This window comes from Sprattus sprattus, assembly GCF_963457725.1.
Source record: "Sprattus sprattus genome assembly, chromosome: 2".
NCBI lineage: Eukaryota > Metazoa > Chordata > Actinopteri > Clupeiformes > Clupeidae > Sprattus > Sprattus sprattus.
The window spans coordinates 50092663-50109489 of record NC_137921.1 but is presented as its reverse complement, the minus strand read 5'-3'; the positions used below and the strand labels follow the sequence as shown (position 1 = coordinate 50109489).

The window sequence follows — 16827 nt, the reverse complement described above, 5'->3', positions numbered from 1 at the left end:
TCACTGGTCTGATGATGATGCCTCCTGTCTCACTGGTCTGATGATGACTACTGTCTCACTGGTCTAATGACTCCTGTCTCTCTGGTCTGATGATGATGCCTCCTGTCTCACTGGTCTGATGATGCCTCCTGTCTCATTGGTCTGATAATGACTCCTGTCTCACGTCTCACTGGTCTAATGCCTCCTGTCTCACTGGTCTAATGCCTCCTGTCTCACTGGTCTAATGCCTCCTGTCTCACTGGTCTAATGCCTCCTGTCTCACTGGTCTAATGCCTCCTGTCTCACTGGTCTAATGCCTCCTGTCTCACTGGTCTAATGCCTCCTGTCTCACTGGTCTAATGCCTCCTCTCTCACTGGTCTAATGCCTCCTGTCTCACTGGTCTGATAATGCTTCATTTCATGAACCTTTTTACTTTGTGTGCCAAAAACCATATGCTAGTGAAGGGCCTGCGAGAACATCATACGTCTATATAAACGGACAGAGAACAGCTTCTTGACACAATTTCATGATTATGCAGGTTTCACACACATTTGAGAGGTTCAAAATGTTTGTTGAAAAACTAATTTCCTTTAGTTTACACCTGAAATGTCATAAAGACCAAGAAAAAGACAGTGGAACAGAAAAGTGACAGTACTCGATGACTTTATTACTTATATGATTTTAAAATAAAAATTAAAATAACATTTTGTCCTTGATACAACTTGCAATCACATGGCCACATAGTGGCCTTGTACGCCAAGTTAAATAACACGAGATCCCACTGTTCAGCGAACCAGAACACATGAAGCCCCCCTGACACCAACCACCCCACCCCCACCCTCAGATAAATACAGCCAAGTCCTCCCCCTGCCACGGACACGTAGAATAACCACTGACACAGGAAATGATCAATCAACGCTCCCCATAATTCATTCACTCCCCCCCTCCCTCCCCAAACAGTATCTGAGGACCTCTTCGGATGGCATGGTCTCTTTCCAAGGTCGACTCGTGGTTTAAAGAGAAAAAATAAAAAATAAATCCACAACAGAGTTCAGATCTGCTAATCACAGGCCTGGTCATGGTCTCTCTTGGCTTCCTGTGGGGGCATCGATGCTGCTCGTCCTCGTCAGGTCCTCCAGCACTCAGTGCGGAGCCGACTCTGAACGCGAATCCCGGCACACAGGCAGCCGGAAGAGGGGGAGGACATCTGTGGCAGACTGCTGTGGGGTGAGCATGCCTCACAAAGAGGGGACAAGTACAGACGCTGCCACATCCTTTGAGTCAGATTACACTCAAAATACCGTAGCTCACACACACACACACACACACACACACACACACAAATAGCATGACAAATCCCCTTTCCTCTTTGATACGCATCATAAACACTTCTGTCAACAAACAGATTTCTTGAATCAATCAACACGAGTCCCATGATGCTCAATGGCAATTAACTATGAACACAATACAACATCCTTGGAGGCGCAGCACAAGGCTGAAAAATAACAGTCTGTTTCAGATGGACATGTTTCAGATGTGTTATGAAAAAACATGCCAGTACAAAATTAAAAGAAATTCTTTTTTTCCTTTTTTTTTTTCAGTTGGCAAAAAATTTCAATCAATACCATATTGCATGTAAATAGTGTATAAAATTCTTAAAAAATACAGTTCAGATAATTACTTAAGTACTTAAGTCACCACAGCCAAAAGTGCAGAGGTACATAAATAAGAACAGTGGGGTTCTCTCCTCAATCTAACGCTGACCCAGCCCCCCACCATGACCAGCAAACGACCCCACGCCCGGTCAAAGGGCAAAGTTCATGAACTCGGACTTGGAAGTTAAAAGTTCACACACCAAAAAAGGACAGTACATCTTCTGCTCTCTTGTCCTCCTTGAATTCACGCTCAACCCCTTGCTCTTTCTCTCACACACGCACACACACACACACACACACACACTCACACTCACTCACACCTGTTGACTCAAACAGTGACAAGGTTTCAGGGAATAAAAGCGTTCACATCTGTCAGGCAGACATGATGAATGCTGAGCATAAGGCAGAGATGCTCAAGTTCTTCGGTCTTAAATTTCGACAGGAGAACCACTCTACACCGCCTCTCTGATCATCCACACGGAGGAGGAGGGAGGCTGTTCCGGGGAGGGGGATTTATTTCTTCAGGCCAGGCAACACAAATCTTAAAGCTATTAGCATCAGAATAAATAGTCAGACAGCTGAGGGAGAGGAAATGGACCAGAGAGGAGAGCAGGGCTGCATGTCCCCCAATGCATCGCTGAGCAACCACCGTCGTAACCATGGAGACTGTTCAAAACGATAGTCTCTCTGTCATTTATCTGTGGTAATTGTTCAACAGCACTTTAGGAAAATGCACCCTAGAGCTGAGGAGAGAGCAAGTGTGCTTGTGTGTGTGTGTGTGTGTAGGGTGGGCTTGAGGGGGGTCATTGCTGAACTTCAATGCTGGAGTCTGGGGTCACCAGAGGATTTCTAATTCGTCTCAGGCGCAGGAGAAAGAAGAGAATCTGATTGCTAGCAGAAGCAGAAGGGGAGGTGGTGTTGGACAGGGGAGTCAGGGCCAGGCCAGCAGTCATGAGGAGACCACAGGCAGTAGCCATGAGGAGACCACAGCCGGTCACACCACTGATAACACTGACAGGTAATGCCAACAAACAAACTAACATCAATAACTTGTGAAGGAGAATACCTTCATGACGGACCACCAACACTGATAAAAACAGACACACATTACCAGACCTCTGTGGGGCTTACAGGAGGCTAGCTGCTCTAGAACACTGCTCAGAATGAGCACCGCCAACCATGTGTCCACATCACTGTCCCCGTCCCCATCCCCTGTCCTCTCACCTCCTCTCTAGAGCGCTGTCTAACGGGACCTGAAAGGCACTAACATCTAGCCCTAGAAAAATAAACGGATACATTCTCATGCGTAACAGCAATCCCTAAAATACTTATTTACGGACATATTGGTAGAAAAATAAATTTTAAAAAGGTCTGGCCCATTTTCTTTTCTTTCCAATCGTGATATGGCTCCTTCTTTTGTTTCTAGCATTGAAAAGACGTTCAGTCAGTGACCCCCCCTCCCAGTGCTCAATTGGCCCCCCCTCACAGCAGCCCTTTGGGGGGAGGTGGGGCTGGGGGGGGTTGTCGAGGGGCAGCACAAAGGGCCCAGAGGGATGAAGCAATTTAATATGAGAAGGCATGGAGGTGGATTCAACACACACACGCAGGCACAGGCACAAACACACACACACACACACACACCTACACACATACACACACCAATTCAAAAAGACAAAGCCACAGCAGCTTGTGCTCAAACCTTTTAGAAACAGCATAGGGTGGCTACTCTTAAAATGTGCATGCATGTATGCACGCACGAACACGCACACACACACACACAAAATTCTTCATCTTCCTTCTTCCTCTTACACAGAGGTAGACTCACTCACAAAAGGGGACAGAGAGTGTAAAGGGGTGTTGATGCTAGAGGATCACAGAGCTTAGTACAGGAGAAGTACACTTTTGAGTGTGTGTGTGTGTGTGTGTGTGTGTGTGTAAGGTGGTAATCAGTGTAAGGTTGTACTGTGAGGTTTTTCCTGCCAAGCCAGTTGTGCACACCGGCTTCCACTGAATAGATAGACCTGGCCCCCCCAACCTGAGCCCCCAAGACCAGCGGAGTAGAGGTCTGTGGGGAAGAATGGTTGGGATGACTCCTGCTGGGCTGGAGAAGGTGTAAGAGGTCCCTCTGATGCTGTTCTCCTCCAGTCACATATCGCCTCCTTCCTCTCTCCACTCCTCACAACAGTTTGAGTTTTATTTGTTCTTTTGGCTCCCGTCTTCTATCCCTCTCCCTCTCTCGCTCCTCCACCCCCCCATCCCCTCCCCCATCATGCCTCTCCTGGCACCTGGGAATGAGGGAGAGAGAAGCCTACCCCCTGATAGGCTGTCTGTCACGTGGGCGTGGCCTCCAGGTAGCGCTGTAGTTTCCGGACAGTGGATTCGTCCAATGAGAAAAGGTCAAAGTCAAAGGTTGTGTTGGTGACGTTGAAGTGGCCCGTCTCCTCGATGAGATTGACGATCTGGGGGGGAAAAGTGCTTTGCTTTAGATTTATATGAGGTACTTGAAGTTCAGGTAAGGCAGTTTTGCAGATTTGAATTCAAGACCTTGAAAAACCTACTGAGGTACATCGTTGACCTTTGTCACTAAGGATACGCCAATGGAAAGCAAGCAACTGAATGCGCACCGCTTCAGACTAAGAGGTAAAGCTGTGGTTAAAGGTTCTATGTGGGTAGAGCCAGGCTAAAGTCCCTTACTGGAAGGTTTGGTTAAAGACAATCAATCCCTCAATTTAGGCCTGGACTCCTAGGGGTTAAATTGAGTAAGCCAGACAAGGTCAACGTAAGAACGTGGCAATGTTGCTGCAGTCTCTGGACAGTGTGCGGCAGAATGGCTTTTACGAGGAAGCTTCTTATGTTGTTCAAAACAATTACACAGTTTTGTTAATTAGCCTGCCACAACACCTATTCACTAGGATGTCAAAGGTGCCAAACTAGGGCCGGATATCTTGGCATCAGTAAAGCTACTGACATTAGCAGACAGCGATTAGAAAGAGATAGTTCTGTATCTGTATTGGTATTGAACAATGGAACACATGAAAGCCCAGACACCCCTTTATCTACAGATACCCATTTGTGTAAAACTTTATGCAGTAATCAATCACACACACACACACACACACACACACACACACACACACACACACACACACCTGTTGCAAGACGTTGCGTTCCCTCAGGTCCATGAGGCGGCGGTGCAGGTCCACCAGTTCTTCAGTGTAGGCCTGAGGTGTGTGTGTGTGTGGGGGGGGGGGGGGGGCACAAGGGGAGATATAGCTGAGGACACACACTAACATTCTTGCTCCATGTTACTCCATGAGGACACGTACTGACTGTCTCCTCCTACCATGCTACGGATTCATATAACATGTGGACACATACTGACTGTCTCCTCCTACCATGCTACGGATTCATATAACATGTGGACACATACTGACTGTCTCCTCCTGCCATGCTACGGATTCATATAACATGTGGACACATACTGACTGTCTCCTCCTGCCATGCTACGGATTGTATAACATGTGGACACATACTGACTGTCTCCTCCTGCCATGCTACAGATTCATATAACATGTGGACACGTACTGACTGTCTCCTCCTGCCATGCTACGGATTGCATAACATGTGGACACATACTGACTGTCTCCTCCTGCCATGCTACGGATTGTATAACATGTGGACACATACTGACAGTGTCCTCCTGCTGGGATGGTCTTTCATTATATGGACAGCTGAATAATGTCACAAGACCTCTATGCTTTTAGGATGAGAGGGATTTACCTTGTCGTATCCCTTTTTGAGGGCCTTCTCAGGACGACAGCAGGGGTCAGGACTCTTCCTCCCTGACACCTGGAGAAAGAAAGGATAGAGAGAGAGAGAGAGAGAGAGAGAGAGAGAGAGAGAGAGAGAGAAAACGACTGGTGAGGCGATGTTTCCATTTCCAATCCTTCTGAGAAAAACCTTCATCCCCCTCTGTTTTCATTCCACGTATCCACCTGTTTGCAGCTGTTGGGCTCTGGTAGTCTGGCGTGTTGTGAGGCGTGTTGTGTATGGTGTGCATGGTGTAGGGTCTGGTACTCTGGCGTGTTGTGTACCGTGGTGGGGGGTCTGGCACTGATCTCACCTTGTTAATGGAGGAGCTGTGTTTCTGGGGCTGAGGAGGCGGATCCCGGTTGGGCCGGTGCAGCCCGTCGCTGCTGTCACTCTCGCTGTCGATGCTCAGTCTGCAAAAGGTCAAAGGTCCCACCAGAACATCAATACTATTTCAAACTCTTTGTCAACAGCTAACATCTGCATTTGACGTAAGCAGCATTCTTCCTTGACCAGAGCTTTCTACTTTGCAAGGATCGCAATGGTCACTTTCTGTTGGATTGAGCCTACTGCGCGCACAAATCTTATGTCCCTACGTATAACAGCTGTGACCCGTTCAAATAATAAACAAAATCAATCAATCATTGATACTGCTGATTTACTAGACATTAAATAAAATGCACCATCCATGCAGTAACCTTTCTTCCTCTATGGATCATTGCTTAGTAAAAGACCTGTCCAGCCTACTCTTGCTAATTGTATGGTCACTCCTCTATATGCTGACCATACTGACAGAGGGATGGATGTGTGCAGATCACTTCTAAATCACTAAAAAGCAGGTGTTCAGTAACCGTAAGTGCAGCAGAGGCTCTCTGAGGGTCTCTGACACACACTATGCTGCATAGGCCAGAGGCCTTAAGAGGGGTCGCACCTGGTGTCCCGGTTGGCTGGGTTGTTTTTCACAGGTGTCTCCTCCTCTGAACTGCTGTCGTCGTCGTCGGACTCCTCTGACTGCAGATCTTCAACCATTGAGCGCAGAGGACCTGATAGAGGACTGCAGGGTTAGCCGGTATATCCTCACGCACACTGGGATCCAGAACCACCTAAACATTCGTTCTGGAGCCTTGTCCACATCTCAGAATAACTGTACTCTACTACAGCACTGTCTTTACACCTGATCATAAGGACTAACGGATATTACACTGACGTACACACACACACACACAAACACACACACACACACACACACACAAAGGTCCCAAATCAGGAATACAAAATCCTGTACCTTCTCTATGCTCACAAAGTTCTAAGCATAGAATCATCCCCACAGAATATATATTATTTATGGTCTAATGCAGTGACCGCCTGTTTGAGAGACTCTTTGAGATTTACTGTGTTTTGTCCTGTATAGCTAAGTAGATCTAAACAGCTGGAAGAGAGAGGGAGAGGGAGAAAAGAAGAAAGAAAGAGAGAGAGAGAGAGAGAGAAAGAAAGAAAGAAAGAAAGAGAGAAGGAGAGAGAGAGGGAGAGAGAAAGAAAGAAAGAGAGAGGGAGAGAGACTTTCTGATGTGTTCTGAGGGTAGAAGGCACAGTAGGGAATCGAAACTAAGAAAGTTTTGTAGTTCTTCACTTCAGACCCAAAACCACAAGTGTGAGAAAAATTAACAGTCACCGAAACAAAGCCTAACACACCAGCTCTCAATCCTCCCCACACACACACACACACACACACACACACACACACACACACACACACACACACACACACACACACACACACACACACACACACACACACACACACACACACACACACACACACACACACACACACACACACACACACACACACACACACACACACACACACACACACACACACACACACACACACACACACACACATCCATACATACATACCTTGTGGCTCACCCTGCCCTTGTTTCTGCACAGGCTCAAAGTCTGAGTCAGAGCTGGAGTCGGAGCTGGAGCTGGAGTTGGAGGGACTGGAGGGAGCCGACTGCTGCATAAACAACACACACACACACATACACATTTCAGGGAGCGTGTCTGCTTATGAAAAGGTATCACTCCACAGTAGCACAGCAGCTGCTTGTGTGGAGGCTGCAGGGCAGTAGGACCCACTGCTATAAACACAGGCTGTTAAGAGGGGGTTTCATAAGTGCTACTGGAGTATATTAGTGTCTGCCTATGCTCTCTAGCAGTTCTGTGTGTCTGTGTGTGTGTGTGGAGGTTTCCAAGAGCAGACACCTCCAAAGAGAACACCAACGAGCAGCACGAGCTCACTCAGTGCAGTTGTACTAAACATGTGTATACTTGGCCATCACTAACCCATTACCACCATTGGAATCAAGCTGTTTTTATATTGCACATATGCGTCTTATGCATTATCTGGTTTATACTGCACATCTGCATTACATGCATTATCTGGTTTATACTACACATCTGCATCTTATGCCTTATCTGTTTTATAGTGCACATCTGCATCTTATGCATTAGCTGTTTTATAGTGCACATCTGTGTCTTATGCATAATTACACACACACACACACACACACACACACACACACACACACACACACACACACACACACACACACACACACACACACACACACACACACACACACACACACACACACACACACACACACACACACACACACACACACACACACACACACACACACACACACACACACACACACACACACCTCAGACTTGGATGACGCCTCATCCTCCGAGTTTGAGTCGTCCGATTCTGGGAGTTTCTTGGGCTCCTTCACCTCGGGGGCGTCGGACTTGCTTTTGGCCCAGCGGCCCTTCTCCTTGGGCTTCTTCTCCGTGTAGGGGGGCGGGGCTATGGAGGAGGACACCCGGGGGGAGGTGCCCGTGAAGGCCCCGCTCCCGGAGCTCTTTGGCCCGTCCGACCCGCCCTTCTTCTGCTTCTTGACACTGGGTTTGGGGGACTCCACGGCCGACGGACGCTTGCTGGGCACTTTGGCGTCGGGGGGGAGCCCAACTCCTCCCCCGCCTCCCCCCGCGCCCGCACCCCCTCCTTTGGGCGACATCCCCTCCTTGGCCTCCTTCAGGGTGAGCTTGGGCTCCTTGAAGGCCGCCTTGGGCACGACCTTCTCGTCCTTGGTCTTCAGCTCGGCGGGCTTCTTGGACGACGAAGATGAAGAGGAAGAAGGAGGATCCCGAGAGCTCTTGCTGCTGCTCATCACGCCATCACGGTCACCTTCGCTCTTGGAGACAGCCTTGCTCTCCGAGTCTTTACGCTGCCGCTCCCGATGCTCCTTTGTCAGCTTGTGGGGCTTTGGCCCTTTGCTACCGCCGCCGCCCTCTTTACTGGGGTCCTGAAAGCAAACAGGCACAAGTCAAGACAGCTCTACTGACCTCACAGCAAAACCAACATGCACATACATTAGGCACACAGACACACCTTACTGTACAATAAAGGCCGTGAAGCAGTCTGTATGCCCAATATAATACTATTATAAGCGCCACAAATTTTCATAACAGCCTAAACATGACATTGTACAATGCAGAAGGGACCATTAAGGTTCCGTAGGCCTTCAGTGTCCCTCTCCGTAACCTAAAGGCTGTATGTACCCGACATTGTTTATAACACAAGTGCTATTGCTTTTAACACTGCACCCTCAGGCTCCTACAGTCACAGACAGGCAGCCACAGCTACTTCTGTGCACGGTGTCCTTGCATCTGGGGAATCGCTATCTGACACCACTGGACAACGCTGAACTACTGACAGAGTGTAGATCTTGTTAGGAAAAAAAAGTGAATCTGTGTTACAAGCCGCTCGTGTTACTGAAACAGGATGCGGCTTTGGCCTTAGCTGTTATTGTGGAAGTACATCCAGTGGGAGTTATGCCATTACTGCTCGCTGTGAAGACGGATTGTCTAGGACTCCCATGCAAACTTTGCAGCTTTTGAAATTGAATCTGTAAAACAGCTGATAGTGAATTTGTCCCTAATTAGGACAAATTGTTTATTTCAGCTGTGAGTAACAGTGCCTGCCCATGACTGTACCACACCTTTGAATATGTCTGTGAGAGTCAGAGCGCTCGTCACAGACAAGATTATAGGACAGCTGCAGATCAAGCAGTGTTGTTATAGTATGGGTTGACAATATAAAGGGACAGGAATGCCATCAAGGCTCTACCAGCTGCATTTCAAGCTGTGTTTGTGTAATATATATATATATATATATATGTCTCTCTGTAATAAATACAAGAGGCTTCATTTTGGGCATTAGGCATCATTACAACACTTCCCTAGAGCATGAAAGGAAATGTGCCTCTAGGGCTTCCATACTGACCTTTGACCCATGGGAGCTCTTGGTCTTGGTCTTGGGGTCGGAGAAGGCGGAGAGAGGGATGGTGGGAAGCATGGGGTAGTCTGGGCTGGGTCTGGAGACGGCCTCCGCTCCCTCAGGGACCACCTGCATCTGCAAACGTCACAAAAGGAACACGTCACACAGGGTTCCACCTCTCTTTCAGTGCTACAGTGCTCAGTATGGTCTTGTCATTGTAAAGCTTCCGGTTTGGGCTGTAATGATACCGTACTGGTTGATCTAGGATTTATAATGTTCACAGAGGGAGTTACAGAGCTCCATATTCACAACAATCATCTGTTACTATGGATACAGTCATCACGCCTTCACCTTCACTTCAAAATAGGGCATCGTACATGTAGTTCTCCAATCTTTGTAAAGGCCTTTGTAAAACAAGAAACACTGAGTGCCACCCTCTACCGTGCTTAGACAGTGTAAGGGTGGGTGCCCATATACAGTAGAATTCTTTCTCTGGCAGAAAAGCTCCCACGGTGCACGTGGGTTTTGTTTCTATGACAACAATATCTTAAGAACATATCACCGGAGCAAAACGAGCATTGTGATGACACCAGCGCCTTTCTGAAAACTTTAGAGACTTTCAACTAGGAGCACTCAAAGCACTTTGAAAAATCTCTCCACATTGGGGACAATTGAATAAAAGACGCTGGTGCTCAGACTAAAACGCTATATGTCTATATAGTCTAACAGAGCCAGTGGCTTGGGCCACACTCGGCCCGCAGTCAGACGCTCTTTGTGATCCCCTCTGCCCCTGGTCCCAGCTCACCCCTCCAGCCTTGATGAGCTTGCGCCGAAATTCACTGGTGGGGTTATTAAAGGTCAGCTTTTCACAGCGCAGGTGATTGACTGGCGGGTTGCCCTCCAGGTTCAGGAAGAGGTCATAGTTGAAGCACACCTTCTTTGGCTCTTCCTGTCGGAGGACACACGGTTAGCAAAGCAACTGAAAGCCAATAACAGTGCACGTGTTATAGCATGTTATAGCACTCAACTTCACCAACCATACAACTACAGCCAGAATATGAAATTACTGTCAAATTGATCTTTAGCTTCACTTTAGTTGCTATCTACATTTCCAAACTACATACAGTTTGAATGTGAGTGAAAGTGTATCTCTGAGATATAAGCAGTACACTGAATTGCTGACACAGGACTCATCAGTGGCAGAGACAAAGGTGATGGAGACACTGGTGATTCGTGTCTGTGTGTCCGTCTGTGTGTCCGTCTGTGTGTCCGTCTGTGTGCCCGTCTGTGTGCCCGTCTGTGTGCCCGTCTGTGTGCCCGTCTGTGTGCCCGTCTGTGTGCCCGTCTGTGTGCCCGTCTGTGTGCCCGTCTGTGTGCCCGTCTGTGTGCCCGTCTGTGTGTGTTAGACATGGTACTGACCTTGTTCTTGAAGTAAACCTCGATGGGCATGAGGAAGCCTGCATAACCCGACTCCTCCACTTTGTAAGGCGGCTCTTTACACACTAGTCAAAACACAAACAAGGCACTCTGCTGTTCATCTGCTTCACCATCATCACTCACACCACCAGACAGTTGGAAACACTTCAAAGCACAAATTATGCCGTATTTAATATAAAGGTGGACACTTTCCAACATCTACAAAATGAAAAAAAAAACATCTTTTGGGGTAACAATGTGCATTGTCAAAAACTGTTAATGACATAGTCAATAACATTGTCAACATCCTTTGGGACATGCGGTGCAAAATGACTCATAACAACAAATGGCACTGAAGTTGTGGCACGGCCAAGCACTGACTCACCTCGCTTTGGCTTGGGGAAGCTTTCGTGCAGCCGGAAGACGACCTTCTCCACAAAGTGCTGGATGTCTCCAGTCTCGGGGCCACGCACAAACACCATCCAGTCATGGGTGAAGCCCTCCGTCGTCACCTTCTTCCGCAGTTGTGCTCTGTGGCCCAGCTCAAGCTTTACTTGGACCGTGCACTGCACAGAGGACAGAGCAGGCGTTAATAGACCGTACACACTTACAGACACATGTAAACACTCCTTGGGCTTTACACTAAGTGAAATGCTATTACTGAAAAGGGGCTGTTGCTGTTTGTAACATGCCTTTAATAAATGCTGTCACACAGAGAGGTAGCCCAAATTTGAGCAACCATTAAATTGGGTGCTTTTGTCCTCTTCCTGCAAACAGGAAACGAGTGTGTATAGTCGACCAACTACACTTTGTGTAAATAAAAACAGGAAGTATTACTGCTCTAATTTTTTTTACCCTACCCTTCCCCTTTACTAACCCTACTTTGTGTAATACTTGGTGATCATTCTCCCTACAACCTCTTAGCAACCATCTGCTCTACAAAAAGAAAGTATCCAAGACTCAGTAAACAGAAATTGAACATTTTCACCATACCCACAACGTAAGACAAGCGGGTGAGTTCTTTGCGAAGATTTGTCTAAATGGCTGTCAATCATTATGTCATGCACAGCACAGTCCAATGCGTGCATACGGAACAAAAAAGGCGGTGCTTAGGATGGGGTCTATGTTTTCATACATTCTAATTACCACCACAATTGCACACTGCAGCTTTTAGTATCCTAAACATTTAAGTAGTCATCCCAAACCCATACTTAGGCTAACCTGATACCACGCAGTAATGTGATCTTTTTTCTAATGCCCACGGTGACCGTGATATTCCAAATCTGTTACATTAGTGGGGTGCACAAAGCAGAGTGAACAGACTGTCCTGTCTGTGGCTTCAAGCAGACATCTCAGGGAAGATAACGTGCCGCCTAAGACTCCAGACACGTCTCCGCCACTGGCAGCCAGTGAAAGAGCAGCATGGTGATGTGATAGCCTCTTCACAGGAGCATGGGGCTGGCCAATGGCTGAGCGCAGGCGGGAGAGAGGGAGCGGGCAGAGATGATCCTCCCTGGCACACAGTCTCTGGCGGGAATGACTGGCACCCCGCCAACGGTAATGCCATTTGCCTCCAGACACAAGTCATCACACTCTGGCACTAACGCGTCGCCACACCGAGCAGGTTCAGACAAACAGGTGGGGGGGGGGGGGGGGGGGGGGCTGTGCAGCGGCAGTGCACTGCACAGCAAAGCAGACCAACGACAAAGTCAAGATCAGGTCAGTCTGAAATAACAGACGGCAGCACTGCAACGGCCTATGCTGAAACACAGACCGAGACACGTGTTCCTCTGGGCTAATGATGCCCCTCTCAGACGGTTGAACAAGGACTGTCCTAGAAGCAAACAGCCTGCGGACTGCATCCATTCCCTATATAGACTAGACTACACCTGAAAGGCCTCCTGAGATGGTAACTGATGAAAGCTGCATCGGGGGTATCTCTCTTTCTCTCACACCTCTACTGTTGATATCTTGGATGCAAAAACAGGTGGGAGGGTCAGAAACAAGCCGCCTCTGGCAAACTCCACACCCCCTTTTTTAAGAGTGATAATAACTGCCCTTCAGACATAGTTATAGCGTTAAGAGCTGAGTGCACAAAAACAGCTGCAGAGATCTTACAGACAGTTTTCAATGAGAAGCACCTGCACCTGTAGCACTGCCATGCAAACACACATGAAAGAGCCTGTTGCACAGGCACACTGGATCAAAACCATGAACACAGCTGAATCAAAACCATGTCACTTATGTTTCAGGGACACCAGGCCAAGGCATCGCTGCCTCTTAAATAACTACAGAGCTTGGCCTTTTGAAAGGGAGGCGAAACAAGAGGGTTCAGCAAAACACCCCTTTGCTCCTGGAGTGTTTCTTGCAAGATATTAAGCAAAACCATGCCCTCAGTTAAAAAAAAAAACAGGTGTTTAACCACACAACAAAATTGTTTGGTATGAGTGAATTCTGTTGAAAGAAGAAAGGAACAATGCAGCATCTTGCGTAGCTTCGTCTACAGGCCTGTCCTCCTGGTCAAAGCTAACTCGCTAACAGAAAGCAGAAGCCAAAGGGAGAAATTCCATAGGACCGCTACCTCCGCGGGGCAGACACATCGGAATGCAATAACCTTTCTAGCTACGTGTACCGAAAGGATTTTCAATTCCCACTACGACCAACACGGATATCAATAGCTACATATGATACAGTTGTGCGGACATTCTCGATTTATTCTTGATGTGGCAAGACTATACATTTACAAAACAGTGTATCTGCTCCTCGAAGTTAAAAAGTTTGCTAGCTAATAGTTACTCACGTTAGCTAACTTTCCTAGAACGACATTTAGTCTGCTACAGATTGCTATGCCACCTAATGTAGAAGTTCTTTGTTTATTTCATCGCCTTAGTAACTCCACTGGATCTCAAAACAAGGTATTTAAAGATCACTAACAGCTAGCTACATCTCCTACACAGCAGATCAGAATCTAAAAACACATCCTTAACTTTGATCCAACTTACTGGCAATAGCTATTCTAGCCAATGTAGCTTGCTAACCTGTTTGAACTGGGAGACATCTTTGAGAACGTACAGCTAACGATAGCTATCATTACCATAATGGTCTTTGACTTGTCAAGTGTAGACAGCTATCCCCATCAAGTAATCAAATCGCATGTCGTGAGCTTGGTGCATGGAGTAGAATAACACAAAACAGGGATTCATGCAATGCTTTAATGCTCGCAAAGAAGAGATTCCCGCTTCATGTTCCCATTCCTAGCGTCTGCACAGACCACCCCTCCCTCCTCCCAGACGTGGAGAGCAAACCCCACCGCCGGCGCCTTAGCAGCCTGTCCATGCAGCCTGAGAGGGCCATGCAACCAAGGGGAGCTAGCATGCTAGCCGCGTTAGCTTGCCTTAACTCTCTAGTTTACTAGGTTTGCTAGCCTCCAGCCAAATAACCCGTTGACAGATTGTGGTTGAGTGGGCATTTCAAATTTGAGAGGTCACGGTTAAGTGCCAAACACGATTTCCTTAAGGGTATGTTCTACATAGCTCGACATATAGAGCTAGCTTGCTGTAGGAGTACAGAGAGCCGGCTAGCAATATGAAACAATCCTGCACATTCTCACCAGGAAAATACCGATATAGCTGGGCTAGCGACGCTATGATAGGCTAACAAGGATGGCTTGAGATATGTGTGTTCGATTAGCCTTTTTTTCCTCGTAGCAAGCTAGCTAACAACCAACTATTCATTCTAGCACTGGCTGTCGGTTTCTAGAACCATATCTGAAGTTGAGGAACGTTAAAACCGTGGGGACAAAAGAGTGGCTTTACCTGGTTCTCCATTATTCTTGGGCCTTGTGTTGTTCTGTTTATTTACAGCAGCGATTTGTGAGGTTGTTCCCGACTCCTCATTGTGTGTCAATTTCAGCCAAAAACCGGAAGCCAGACGGCTTCCCTCCCCTTCGAGACTCCTGGCATGCAACCAAAACAGAAAGCCTTTGTATCCAATCAAGTGGTTAGAGGTTAAGCCTTTTGCCTTCGAACCAACTGCAATAGTTAACGGGCGGGACTTCCTACAGGAAACAGTCTGCCAAGAATATCTGATTGAATTAGAGATGTGTAGATCACGTAATGCTTGATGTTTTTGTCATGTAGGCTCTATGATTGAATAACTTTGGTTGCTAATTGCCTTCTGGAACTGCCACGCAAAGAACACAACACATTCATTTGGAAATCAGCCCCGAGCATATTATCTCAGTCAGTTGCTGGCATAATCTTCCCGGACAATCTAAAATAAGAACAATTGAATATCAAATAGCCTCCGTATACTTTTAGCCAGTTATCTTACAATATAATAAATTGCTGTGTAATTAAAAAGATCACGAAAATTTCGTTCAGCACAAACAAACTGGTATTTAGAGCAAATTCATAATGTCAGGCGGAAGATTTGCTAATCATTTCATTGCCAAATAAGACAGGGTACTTACACATTTTCATTTGTCGTTAAATGCAAATACATCTGTCCGATATTATTTTATAAATCACTCAGATACATCATCATTGTTGTGTAAGCACAGTTTTTTTTCATCATGTGTCTCACAGTTTTGTTTGTCCGCTTATTGTATTGGAGCTTGTAGCACTTTATTGTAAATATTTATTTAAATCTCGAAAATTCCAACGCAGCGTATACTTCACATGTTCTTGTCTCGGGTTGTTGTGGTCACTGCAGAAAAGAGAGCTGCTTGACATATAATTTGCACTAGCCTAAATAAAAATACAGGGTAAAGTTAAACCAGCTCTACATTTTTTGACGGGAATGAATTATTAAAATGATTTATGGCAGTAGACTAAGCACAAAGGCTGAGCATGTGTGTATATCACAAGTCACTCTTTGACACATGTAAATTAGAGCGGTTGACAGGCATTTTGACTTGTGCTTTGTGGTTTTATTAAAGAATTCAGGTGCAGGCTACACAAGGCATGGAGCGCAGGCAGAAAATGGCTTTTCCAGCACACCCCCTTTTTTAACCTGGTAATACCACAAAGTATATTTGCTTAGACATGATCAAGGGGCTCGTGGGATAACTTTTAAACCGCTGCAGTGTGGGTAAACAGAACCACAGGAGATGTGTGCATTACTAAAAGCCCCCTGCTGGCCACGACGTTTCTGTGAGGCTGGCCATAAAATATCCCAAATTGATGTATGAACACATACTCTGAGATGTGCATATTATAGGCCACCATTTGTTAAATAAATCTAATTTTGAAACTAAAACGAATAGACACAATCTACAGTTAAACATATAGTATGCAAATGTGTCATGTCCATAATAACTGAAAAACATGAATGTGTGTAAATAAGTAGGCCTACCTGCCGTTGTGTCCACAGCAACTGGGTGAAGAGCAGAGACATGGGTCTTCCAGCTGCCTTCTTTTGTCATAAAGGCTGAAATAGTGTTTGGCCCATTTTTATTTGTCAAGTAGTACAGACATATAGCTAGCATGTGTTATACCCAAGCATGAAATGCTGTGGAGGTCTTTGAGGGGTCAGATATCCCTGAAACAAGAGACTATATAAACTTTATAAGCGATCACCAAAACCTTCAGGCTTCGATGTATTGGCTGATA

The 16827-nt window shown here is 46.6% G+C and overlaps 1 protein-coding gene across 1 annotated transcript; it reads right to left on the bottom strand.

Moving 5' to 3' along the window:
- Positions 1-959: 959 nt before the first annotated feature.
- mllt1a (MLLT1 super elongation complex subunit a) lies at positions 960-15107 on the bottom strand. The gene is made up of 12 exons (XM_080860723.1): positions 15031-15107; positions 11601-11781; positions 11219-11301; positions 10605-10748; positions 9806-9934; positions 8181-8825; positions 7366-7468; positions 6377-6488; positions 5759-5858; positions 5416-5484; positions 4785-4856; positions 960-4094 (listed from the first exon to the last, which is right to left on the bottom strand). The coding sequence occupies exons 1-12, from the start codon at positions 15040-15042 to the stop codon at positions 3966-3968; spliced, it is 1779 nt and encodes a 592-aa protein (XP_080716849.1). The 5' UTR covers positions 15043-15107; the 3' UTR covers positions 960-3965.
- Positions 15108-16827: the final 1720 nt, after the last annotated feature.

What these genes read in the sequence shown, in the direction of transcription:
- mllt1a (XM_080860723.1), bottom strand. An exon ending in AGGTTTACTTCAAGAACAAG is followed by an intron (nt 10,749 to 11,218) that starts GTCAGTACCATG and finishes GTCCTCCGACAG; the next exon opens with GAAGAGCCAAAGAAGGTGTG. An exon ending in AGCTCATCAAGGCTGGAGGG is followed by an intron (nt 9,935 to 10,604) that starts GTGAGCTGGGAC and finishes TGACGTTTGCAG; the next exon opens with ATGCAGGTGGTCCCTGAGGG.